This window comes from Ctenocephalides felis, unplaced genomic scaffold, assembly GCF_003426905.1.
Source record: "Ctenocephalides felis isolate EL2017-DRISC unplaced genomic scaffold, ASM342690v1 CF-g0.4_SCAFFOLD_01604, whole genome shotgun sequence".
Lineage (NCBI taxonomy): Eukaryota > Metazoa > Arthropoda > Insecta > Siphonaptera > Pulicidae > Ctenocephalides > Ctenocephalides felis.
In genome coordinates, this window is record NW_020537758.1 from 4,753,004 (window position 1) to 4,765,915 (window position 12,912).

Below are 12,912 nucleotides of genomic sequence, written 5' to 3' on the forward strand. Positions count from 1 at the left end.
ATTTTTTCCTAAACGTTTGCTAGATAAATGATGGCACATATTTATCGCCGAAACGTACAAAATAAATATTGTTGAAGAACATTTGACTATAATGCTGAAAATATATCCTAGAATATGCACTTGTTTAGTGTAAAAACGTAATGAACCAAAGCCATTGAAAAATGTGAAAATGCCGCCAAGCTAAGCACAGTATAAGAGAAAATGTTGCACAGAATTATTTGCAAGTGCAGTTTAGACTGTGACTATGTGGGGGCACTTCTTCAATTTTATGTTAGTTAAATTAGGAAACTATTTTTTTGAAATTGAATTCGAAATGAAATGACGATTGTTGTTAATGTACTGGAGGTAAATTGTTTTATGATTTACATTTGATTTGCTCAGATATAACAAGATAGCAAAAATACTGAAAGTTTCAGTATTTGTAATAATATATTTGAAAACTTTTAAAATTTCTCGAATATTTCATTACGGTACGGGAAGTTCCAGCAATTTGCCTTAAGGCACGATGCCATGCACCACTAGTTTATGCTATTTTTATAGAAATGATTTACATTAGTCCAAGACTTTTTTTATAAAATTTTGTCACGATTCGATAAACTCCGGGAAGAATGATGGCACATTTAGGCTAGCGCCGAAACGTACAAAATAAATATCGTTAAAAAACATGCGACTAAAATGCTGAATATTTATCCTAAACAATGCACTTTTTTAGTGTTTTTTTACTAAAGTCTTTTAGTCTTTTTCTTTGTAAAGGCTTTTCAGTTACTATTCCAGTTATTATTTTTCATGCTATTTTTATATAAATAAATTACATTAGTCCAAAGCTTTTTTTCTAAAATTCTTTCCAGAATGAGTGATGGCACACATTAAGCGCCGAAACGTACAAAACAAATATTTCGACGATATTCTGATATATATCCTAGAAAATGCACTTTTTTAGTGTGGAAACGCAAGTACTGACCCAATTTTTATGAAATATCTTGAATGATGGCACGCATAAGTCGTCGAAACGTACATTTTATGGCACAGCTAGATTCTTTCTTCAAATATCCCTTTTTTGATCAATTTTCTTTAATTTATTTTCTTATAATGGCGAATTCAAAAATACGTGCAACCCTAAATTTTTATCCTCCAATCAAGTTGTATATTTCTATTTAGTGGTATTTTTTATCCAGCTATTTTTTTCATTATTTAAATGTAAATGTTTCTTGGTTTATTTAAAAATTTGAAAATGAAATTTTCTTGATCTTACTTTTCTTGATAAAAGAAATTTGTTTTCAACGAAATCAATTTACTTTTAAAAAAATACCAAGACAGTTTATTCCTGTAATATCAATGTTAGCTTTTTAGTTTGAGATTCTAGATATATACTAATTTTTCAGACTAAACCAGAACTTTTTCCAACAAATAGTAGGGATGATACTAAAGCCACCGTCTTGTTTTTCTCATACAAATAAAATTTCCTACTGATCAATGCACAATCATTAATTAGAAAAATTCTATTATTGCACAATTATTTTCTTCATTATTAAAATGCAGCTATTGTTACAAGAAAGCTCGATGTCTTACAAATTTTGGTAAAAATTTATCAATATCTTGAATCCCCATTATACCAACTAACTAGGTTCATATCAAATTGGCATTTGCCATTACTATTAGCAAATCCTTTAAGAAAAATTCCTTTTTTGCATACATACAAAAAATAGGGCTCATGAAAAGAGAAAACAAAGGATCCATCTAGCAAACAACCCTATAAAATAAATTAGACAGTGCCCTATTAATAAAATATAACTCAACATTAAAAGAAAAAGAAGTATTTCATTAACTAGAAATATAATTGTGACTCTCCAAATGAGCAAACTAGATCTCGACATATAAAAAAAAAAAAATAATATTAAAACTGTGTTGGATCCAAGACTTGCACTGTAACTGAAAGCAGAGACTTAAAGCAGAAATTTCAAAGCAACATTATGAATAAATATTCTTCAGATATAATTTATAAAATCACAATTTTATTGCCTATAAAGTTCAATACACCATTTTATTGTTCCTAATTAATTGTAATTCCTAATGCAATATTAAAACCAACAACAAGAAAATTACATAATGTACAAACGACTTATATTATATTACATAATAACACGACCACATAAAAATTTGTTCTGAATAAATAAACTTCATAAAACATAAAACTAAGATGTATTCCCGAATATCTTATCTTAATTTACTACTTGCTTAATGTAAAATAATATATATATATATATATATATATATATATATATATATATATACTATTCTATCAAATTTTCTATTTCTTTACAACTCACTTCATTCTTATTTTCATCTAAATCTTTCTTCAATCTTGCCTTGATTAATGAATTCTAATTTAATTTCAAGTCAACAATTGAAATTCCATGTCAGTGCCAGGACTCGACCCGACCAGAAAAGAAAAAACTAGGTGTAAATTATTTTTATAGAATTATGCTCCATAAATTGTTTCAAATCAAAAGTTCTTGCCATGTCGTCCGCACCTAACACAACGTTTTCCCATACATTTTTACTTAAGCTTGGACACGCATAGTAAGCGTTACTCCAATATATTTTTATAATAAAATTATCATCTTACATTAAGCAAATAGTAACATATTATGCTGCTGCCAATTATTTTATACTAAATTTTTTTTTGGAATGTGATATGGAATGTATGTAAGGAAATATTAAATGGAATTTTAAAATTTCAGATTCGTCCTCTTTATATATAAATTTAAAACAAATCAGTCACAAACAACAATCACAATCATAATAGATAGATATTTGAAATTACGTAACAAACTAGTGTTACGTAATCACAAATCGATAAATAAACTAAAATAATAATGGAAAATAATTTTATCATGACTTGGATAGAAAATTATTAGATTTAACCCATATTAGACCTTATAAAAATTAAGATAAAAACAGTATGAGGGCAAACTTACATAAGATTTAAAATGTTGATTTGAAATTGAACCAGCAACCAATGTAAGATATATACATATATAAAAGAAATGAAGAAATTATTCAATTTACAACAAATTTGTCGAACAAAGTATTAGGTTTGGATAAATAGTTCAAAAGTTATCCAAGATGTAACGAATAAATGCACTATTATTGTCGGTTTTCATACTCGGACCAGTTTCTAAAGCAATTTATGTGCATACCGCGTTATTCTAGGGTCTCATGTTGTAAGAAAATGTTTTACATTACTCAATTTACTACAAATTTTCCAAACAGAATATTTCGTTTGGATAAATAGTTTAAAAATTATCCAGGATATAACAAATAAATGCACTATATTGTCAGTTTTCATACTCGGACGAGTTTCTAATGTCATTTACGACTTTACCGAGTCGTTCTAGAGCTTTTTGTTGTAAGAAAAATTTTACATTATTCAATTTACTATAAATTTACCGAATAAATATTCAATTCGGATAAATAGTTTAAAAGTTATCCAAAATGTAATGAATCAATGCACTATATTGTTAGTTTTCATACTCGGACGAGTTTCTAAAACAATTTACGAGTACACCGAGTTGTTCTAGAGTTTTATGTTGTAAAAAAATGTTTTAAATTACTCAATTTACTACAAATTTACCAACATACCAAACATTCGTTTTGGATAAATAGTTTAAAAGTTATTCAAGATGTAACGAATAAATGCACTCTAGATAAATAAATCGTCAGTTTTCATACTCGGACGAGTATCTAACTCAATTTATGAGTATACCGAGTTATTCTATGGCCTTATGTTGTAAGAAAATGTTTTACATTACACAATTTACTACAAATTTTACCGAACTAACCATTAGGTTTGCATAAATAGTTTAAAAGCTTTCCAGGATGTAACGAATAAATGCACTCTAAATAAATAAACCGTCAGTTTTTATACTCGGACGAGTTTCTAACGCCATTTTTGAGTAAATTAAGCAACATTGTTGATAATTTAATTTTGTACAAATTTGCCGATATACTTTTAAGTTTACGCAAATAGTTTAAGAGTAATCAAGATCAAACGTGTGAATGTACCCCAGCTAAATTCACATCATTAAGAAACTATGATTTTTCATTGGTTTTTCTTTTTTTGTTCAATTATGAGTATACCGAGTTGTTGTAGAACTTAAGAATGTCCGACAATATTTTAAATTGTTCAGTTTTGCACAAATTTGCAAAATAATTCATGTAAATTAGGCAAACCGTTCAAAAGTTACAAGCAATATAATAAATAAATGCACGAACAGTATGAATAGTGAAGGAGCTAATATGGGTTAAATTTAAAAGAAAAATGTAAATTGTAAAATTATATATATATATATATATATATATATATATATATATATATATATAAGTGTGTCTTTTATTGCTTTCCTGAGATTTTCAAAGAAACCATCCACTTCTTTTACAATTCGCCCATTTGTCCACCCTTTTTGATGACTTTCAATTTTCCTGCTGCGGCGGCTGAGTGTCCTTAACTTCCTCCACAATTGGTGCAGGTTCCTTAATTTTTTGTCCTGGTTTTGGTTTGGTGCCTCTTTTTGTTTGGGACCTCCTTAGGCTTGTTTCTTTTGGTGCTGGTTTAGGAGTAGTCGTTGTCGGTTTGGTGGTTTCTGGTGCCTTTGTCGGCTTTGGAGGTTCTGGTTTAGGTTTGGCAGGTTCTTTGGGCTTCTGGGCGTCCTTTGGAGGTTCTTTAGGGAAGTCCTTGGTGGGCTTTGGTGCTTCAGTTGGTTTGGGTGTAGGCTTTGGTGCTTCTTTAGGCTTTGGCACTTCCTGTTGTTTAGGAACTTCCTTCTGCTTTGGCACTTCTTTCACGACCTCCTTTTGTTTAGGGACTTCCTTCACCTTAGGTGCTTCCTTTACCTTCGGCACCTCCTTTACCTTAGGTACTTCCTTTACCTTAGGAGTCTCCTTTACCTTTTCCCCAGCAACATCCAATCCCTCGCCCTCATAAGTGACCTTAGACACTCTGATCTTCGAAGATTTGGGCATAGGTACTCGTGCCAAATAGTTATTAAATGGTGACCCCAAATACAGATATCCATCGGAATGAGGTAAGGCATGCGAGATGCCTTTGACGTCTCCTGTCATCGAATGCATCGATCCCAAAATTTTGCCGTTGTAATCGACGTGCAAAATCGTCAAACGTTTTGGGGAAATTACTGACGTCAACATTTCAAAGTTACCCCACTGTAAAAGATATACAAGATATACAAAACACTCCTATTTTCTTAAAACTTAACTACTAACAACGACCAAAAAAAATTTTTGCGACAAAAAATTGACGTGACCATCAAGGTCGTGGTAGCGACGTCGTCCGATTTAAAACAATAAGTGGTTACACATTTTGTACCCTCTACTTTAAAATAGTATCACCAAAAAGTTCCAATGGTGAAGTTGTACTAGTACAGTAGAACTCCAATTATCCGAATTAATGGTGACCCGGACCCATTCGGATAATCAAATATTCGGATAATCGGAGTTTGTTTTTAAAATTACCGTTGGAGAGAAAAAAAAGTTACGTTTTGATATTGCACTATTTTTTTATTGAATTAAATGAAAGAAACATGACATTTTCACATGTTTTGAATATAAATAAAATGTACTTATGTACAAGTTTAGAAATAAAAATCATTGTTTTGTAAACATCTCCGTCAAATCAAAACAAACAATGTGCCTACACTGGCTTTGCTGGTGGAAGAATAATAGCGCACTTATTGTTAGACTTTTTTTGGACAATTTTTTTTCTGAAAGTGATTCGGATAATCGGCGATTCGGATAGTCAGAGTTCGGATAATTGGAGTTCGGATGATTGGAGTTCGGATGATTGGAGTTCGGATGATTGGAGTTCTACTGTATATGTATATTTCTTCTATCTACTTACATAATATTTGGCCTTCTGAAGATACTCGTTAGGGTAAATTTCGTTAGCCTTCTCCAGTATCAAGTCAACAGAATGCAATAACCGTACAAGAACTTTACGTAACAATGGAAAAGGTGCCATCGAATGGAAAATAGCAGGATGGTCGTCATCGCACGATTGCACCAATGGCACTAGAATGCCTTCGTTGTCTTTCAAGGGCGTCAGGTTGTCGGGCAAACCTGGAAATAAATGATAAAAATATTTTGCAATGTTTTTGGTAAAGAAAAACTGCTGATGCAGTCTAAAACTGTTGCAGGTTGACTAAAAATGTTGCAGGTTGTCTAAAAACTGTTGCAGATTGTCTGAAAACTGTTGCAGATTGTCTAAAAACTGTTGCAGATCATCTAAAAACTGTTGCAGATTGTCTAAAAACTGTTGCAGATTGTCTAAAAACTGTTGCAGATTGTCTAAAAACTGTTGCAGATCATCTAAAACTGATGTAGATCGTCTAAAAAAATGATCGCAGATCGTCCAAGACAGTTGCAAATCCTCCAAAACAGTTCCAGATCGTCCAAGTTCCTACTCAAGCAAAACAGTTACATATTATTTAAAACAGCCTCAGGTTACCTAAAATTGTTGCAAATTGCCCAAAAACGTTGCATGGCGTCCAAATCAGTTCCTGGTCCTACAAAACCGTTCCAGATTATCGAAAAATGTTCTAAATCGTCCAAGAATATTTTAAATCGTCTAAGATTGTTTCAAATGGTCCAAAAATGTTGTGAATCGTTAAAAAAATATTCTAAATTGTCCCAGGATGCTCCAGATTGACGAGGGTTGCTCCACATTGTCCAGGAATGCTTCAGATTAACCAGGGATGCTCCAAATCGTCCAGGGATACTCTGAATTGTCCGATGATGCTACAGATTGTCTAGAGATGCTCCAGGTCGTTCTGGAATGCTGCAAACTGTCCTGGGATGCTCCAAATTATCCAAGAACACTCCAGATCGTCCAAAAACACTCCAGATCGTCCAAAAACACTCCAGATCGTCCCAGAGTGCTCCAAATTGTATCCAGAGTGCTCCAGATCGTCCAAAAAATGGTCCAAATCGACCAAGATGGTATAAAGTCGTCCAGAGTGCTTCCAACACAATTATTTAAAAACGCTCCAAATTATCCAGGAACACTCCAGATCATCCAAGGATGATGCAAATTATCTAGAGACGCTTCAAATCGTCCAGGATAGCTCAAAAATCGTCCGAAAGTTCTCCAGATTATCCAGGGATGCACCAAATTATTCAGGGATGATTCAAAGAGTCCGGCGATGCTCCAAATCGTTCAAAAATGTTGTGGAGAGTCCAATAATGTTATGCGTCGTCCAAAAATGCTGTTAATGGTCCAAGAATATTCTGGATCGTCTAAGAATGCTCTACATAGCCCAAAAATGCTCCAAATCCTTCGAAAATGTTCTAAACTGTCCGAAAATACCCTAAAACGCCCTAAACTATCAAAACTGTCTAAAACATGTTTTCAAATTGTCTTAAAAGCACTTTCTGAATTGTTTCATCAAAAAATGTTGCAGACTGTCTCAACGTTGTATACAGTCCCAAATTGTTGTATATAATCTAAAAATATTGTGCAACTCTATGCAATATTTTTTTTATTTTACCTGGTAGTCCAGCCAAGAAGAGTTCGGTCCTGCCACTCTTCGGGCCCTTCAAATGATGTTTGATAAGCCTGGAAGCTGCAGTTTCAGAAATCACCAAAAAGTCTTCATCAGGACTCAAAACCAAACCGTTTGCAAACCAAATTCCATCCAAGAGCACCTTATTTTTCTTGGTCGCTTGCGAGTAATGGAATAATCTGGGGAAAAAAATTACATGTAATAATACACCTAAGTCTGTTTTTACACGGTCTTTTTGTACACGGTTTAAATATAACACGGTTTGAAAATTGAATATTTTTAATTTTTTTTACACGATTTTATTCCATTTAGCACGATTTGAAATTTTATGTACTTAAATTATTTTGTCAAATTAAATTTTTGCGAAGTATGTTCATATCACAAAAAAGCATTTATGAAAGAAAAAAGTCTGAAACCATCGATAGTATCGATAGTTTTCGAACACTAGCCTAAAGATTTAAGTGAATTCCCCTTTAGCGCGTACAAACAATTTTTACTGGTTAAAGCAAATGTGAATAGCACTAATTTAGGGGAATTATTATTAAAATAAACATGAATTCTTGTTCTTAAAAATTCTTGTTTTTCACCAATTTTAATAGGTTTCAGAGATTAGGAACAAATCACCCATTTTTGTATAAGATCAATGTCTTTTCTTACACGTTTTTTTTTTTTACACGGCTTCTTCTGGAACCAATCTACCGTGTAAAAACAGACTCAGGTGTATATAGTATAAAATTAAATCTTTTACCCTTACCTTCCTGATGGGTTCATCAAAACAGTATAAAGTCCATCTTCCAAGCTCACATCGCTGCTAGAATCAGTCCAATATATGTCACCATTTTTAGCAACGGCGACACTGTTGAAAATCCTTGGTTTACGTCCATTGATGACTTCATCCTTGGACACCAATTGAGTCTTTTTGCCAAGTTCTACATCGACTTTCCAGATACCCAAATAGGCGTCTGATACAATCAGTTCTTTGTCGTTTATGAACTGCATGCCCAATGGACGGCCGCAGATTTTATCCTGGTATTCACCTTCTGGGGTAAAAGATGGATGAAATAAATTTGGTAAACAAAAATAATATTTTTATGGTTATTTACCGCATGGTTTTCCAATTTGTGCAACATGTACGACATTGCCGTCCACAAGTTTGGCAATTTGTCCGTGGAGAGTTGTGTATAATTCGTTTTTGTGTACTAGTAAGTGTTCGGGTCCTACTATTTTGTTTAAATATAATTTCTCGGCATTGTCTAGTAAGTTGTTTAGTTCTAGGGGACCTTCTAGTTTTTGGATAGCAGGTACACTGAAAAAAGATAATATATACTAGCAAACCCGACGAACTCCGTTTCGCCACCAGATGGTTTCGTGAGAAAGATGAAGAAATTTTTTGTTTGTTTTATATTTGAAAAGGAAAAATTTAATTTTATTACACAACAGTAATGAATTTATTTCGATTACAAAAATGAAGTGTTTTTTAGTTGAACTTCTCTAAGTAAATGAAAGCGAATCCGCAAATTATCCGTTTCAATGAAGTGCTCTTTGGTAAACCACATTTTTTGTTTTTTGGTCTGACGTTAACACAAACAAAGCGGATGGTTTTCCAACTCGTATAACTGCCCATGTGAAAAACAATGATTTTCTAATTAATCTATTTGAAATTTATCCCGCAAACACTAAGCGATTGGCCTTGCGACTTGTTATTGCGAACGCAAGGCGAACTGGATATTGGAATCGTTTGAAGTCAAACGGAAGACCAGTCGGAATCATTGGTATGTCACCAAATCGCCAGCAATTTTTGATTGAACGGTGAAATCAGTGCGTGTACATAATTATTCTTTGCAGCAAGAATTGCTCGTTGACTTAACCAAACATAATTCTGATAATTCTCACTAATGTCATTATTCGAATTTTTAATTACGGTGCGAGAAGTTCCAGCAATTTGCATTAAGGCACGATGCCATTCACCACTAGTTCAATTTCAAATTACAGAAAATCAAAATAAAGAAAATGGGTCAAAAAATTAAAATCTTAGGGGTGGACATCAATTGATAATTTTTTTTGTGAAAACGTTTTTTGTTTGTGTATGAAGTAATATCCAAAAAAATGGTTTAAAAATTATTTACAGAGTAAAATACCAAAAACGATGATTGTTTGCCTTAAAAGACCCTTAAGGGGAGGTCCCAATATTGATCGATAAGCATAGGTCGATCGGCCATTTGAAGCTAGTTTGGGTCGATTATGCATTTGGAAACGACTCTAAATAGGTCAAAACAATTTTTTTCTAAATTCTACCCTTATCTATGGGTCAATGAATGGGACATTAAAATTCATTTTAGAAATATAGTTTCTTCAGCAAAGTATCTTATTTTGATCTCTAGTATCCAAAAATCATATGTGCCTAAAAGACTTTTAAATCGACACGCCCTAATATATAAATATATAAATAAATATATAAATATATATATATATATATATATATATATATATTAGCTGATAATATTTACATACATAATATATAATTTTATTACCTGAATTCAGAGAATTCTGCTATCGGTGGAATACCTGGTAAAAATGCTAACAGTGCAAAGAAAATTGCACTGGACAGTGTAAAACAAAACAGTCGTTTGCAGCAACCCATTATTGCAAATCTGAAACAACCATTTATAATGATAAATAAACTGAAGATAAATGCAGTTTATAAATTTATATAGTACAATTCTAAATGGAAAAATGCAAATATATATTATATGACTTGGTTTATGCAAAAAAGGTTCTTCAAATAATTAGAGTTCTTTCACATGGTTTTGATTATTTAATATTCTCACTTAAAGCTATTTCTTTCTAGTCAAAGTTTTTAAAGACTCAGTTTCATTGTTTATTATTTTTTCGGTAAGATTTTTATGAATTCAAAGTATGTACTCACTCATACATCGGCCAAACAAATTCCAAATTATTTATTAATACAACCACAGATTTACTAAACAGAAGAGCATAGTAAAACTATGGTAAGAGTCTTCATTAAAGAATGACTATAATTTCGAAGAAATTTACACAATATAACAATAGTGTACCAAAAACTATAAATATTTATATATATATATAAAAAGAGTTACAGAACTTTAGGACTTCTAGGAACTTTTATTTAGGATCAAAGACTCGAAGAAAGTGATTTAATTATTTAATTTTACTTAATGTCTTATATCTTTGTATCTATGAGTCTTTTGTATCTTCTAGCTTTCTTTATGCTAGTTTTATATATAAGCTGATATTTATAATTTCGGAGAAGTCATTTTCAAGTACAACAGTATAATAATATAAGTGTTCAGAAGTAATTAAATAATTAAATTGGTATTTTGACACATTGAGTAGAAGTGGAAAAGACATATTAGTTGAGATATAAAAACAAGATTTACTACTCTTTTCATATTTTTCTAGTCATATATAGTGTTAATTAACTAATTTTATAAATTTAAGAAATAAGAAAAATATTCAATTAAATGATGGAAATTAGAGTATGCGTTTAAGACAAATAAGAAGAATGTGGTATGCAAAATCTACTTCTGAAAAAAAAACAGAAGACAAATAGATTCAAATTCAATAATTCCAAAATGTGTCATAAAAAGGACTTATTTAAAAGCAGTTTCTGCAACTATGTATTCGGTTTAAGCTGAATTCTCAATAAACCTAACTTTCGTTATCTTATAAGATAAAAAATCTAATAATAAAAATTATAAGTTGTCCACCCATATGGGTTTATTACTCTATGATAATAACTAAATTCAAGCAACTGCAAGTGTATTATTTAAGTTGTATAGAAGAAATTATCAGCTTTCGACAACTTGAATTGATAAATTAGGAACTAATTCCTTCGCAAGAACTAAAAATTTATATACAGTTTGGAATGTAATTGCATCGAAGTAATGTACACATTAAAAATAAGCAATTCAACATAATAATTATATATATATATATATATATATATATATATATATATATATATATAGTCGTTTTACTTTGCAAGAAGTATGTAGAAACCATCTAGACTTTACACAAACATGAGTACAAGATTTAAAGTTATAAAAATCTTATGAAGATAATAAATGTGTAATTTCGTCTTTCCAGACTTTTGTCACAAGAGAAAAATAGCTTTTTGTGAATATATAAGAGATTTTCCAATAAGAATCCTTTTTGTGCAATCCTATTGACAGACATAACCTAAAAAAAAATAATTATTGATCCTGCACAAAACCTTTACGTAAGCACCTACAAAACACCAAAAACACCTGAAATACCTACAAAATTCTTACAAAATCCTTAAAAACACCAAAACACCAACTTACATCAATAATATCAATTACAACACCACAAAATCCAACTTACATCAACAATCCTTTACCGCCTCCTCACGAATCCCGAAACATATGTCGCCTACACTAAATTCTAAATAACAAAACAAATAAAATAAAAACCTGTATTAATCTTTAATTACTATCACAGCCCGTTCAAAGTGCATTTGATAATAATTAAAATGCACAAATTTCTTTTACGAAATGACAACTCGACAGAGACGGCGTTTTGCTGACATGACATGTCATGTGGACACAGGTGATAAAAGATGGCGTCGGAATTAATGACACGTCGGCGCTTTTTGTCGTTTTTTAAAATCCGCAGACGAAGTTGAGATAATTTTAACACTTGGGTAAATACGAGATTAAATTTGGAATTGGTTTGTTTAATTTTGAATTAAAAATAAACACTTGGATCGTAGATAAATAAGCATGACTTGGACGTCGTAGTTGTAGTAACGGCAAACGGCGTTAAGTGAAGTTGGCCTTTATATGCATATATATAAATTTTTTTTAGTTATTATTTTTGACACATATGTTTATATGTAAACAAATACAAAATATACTAAAATACATATTACATGTATATTTACAAAAATATATATAAACCATTTCATATAAAAACTTGTTTGCCCATGATACAAACCATGGTTGTAATATAGGATAAGAAGTTTTTGTTTGCGGTATAAAGATACCTCTTCTTGTTACAGCTAAAATATATATTATATGTATATATATATATATATATATATATATAAATATATATATATATATATATATATATATATACTAGCTGACCCGACATACGTTGCCCTGTACTCACGTCTATAATTCAAAAATTCAAATTTTTTAATATCTTATCCTATACTTTTTAATATCCTATTTGATGTCCTAGTTTTGTGATTCATAAGCATTATAAAAAATTAAAACAAAAATAATATAATATCTACGGTAAAAGAACAATATCACACTTGATTTTACAACACAAC

At 31.1% G+C, this 12,912-nt stretch overlaps 1 protein-coding gene across 1 annotated transcript; it reads right to left on the minus strand.

Annotated features, from left to right (window-relative positions):
* Nucleotides 1–4,473: 4,473 nt before the first annotated feature.
* LOC113372895 (adipocyte plasma membrane-associated protein-like) lies at nucleotides 4,474–12,077 on the minus strand. Its single transcript, XM_026613232.1, has 7 exons — nucleotides 11,958–12,077; nucleotides 10,106–10,225; nucleotides 8,678–8,880; nucleotides 8,329–8,614; nucleotides 7,560–7,753; nucleotides 5,915–6,132; nucleotides 4,474–5,220 (listed from the first exon to the last, which is right to left on the minus strand). The coding sequence occupies exons 2-7, from the start codon at nucleotides 10,213–10,215 to the stop codon at nucleotides 4,474–4,476; spliced, it is 1,758 nt and encodes a 585-aa protein (XP_026469017.1). The 5' UTR covers nucleotides 10,216–10,225; nucleotides 11,958–12,077.
* Between the last annotated feature and the right edge of the window lie 835 nt (nucleotides 12,078–12,912).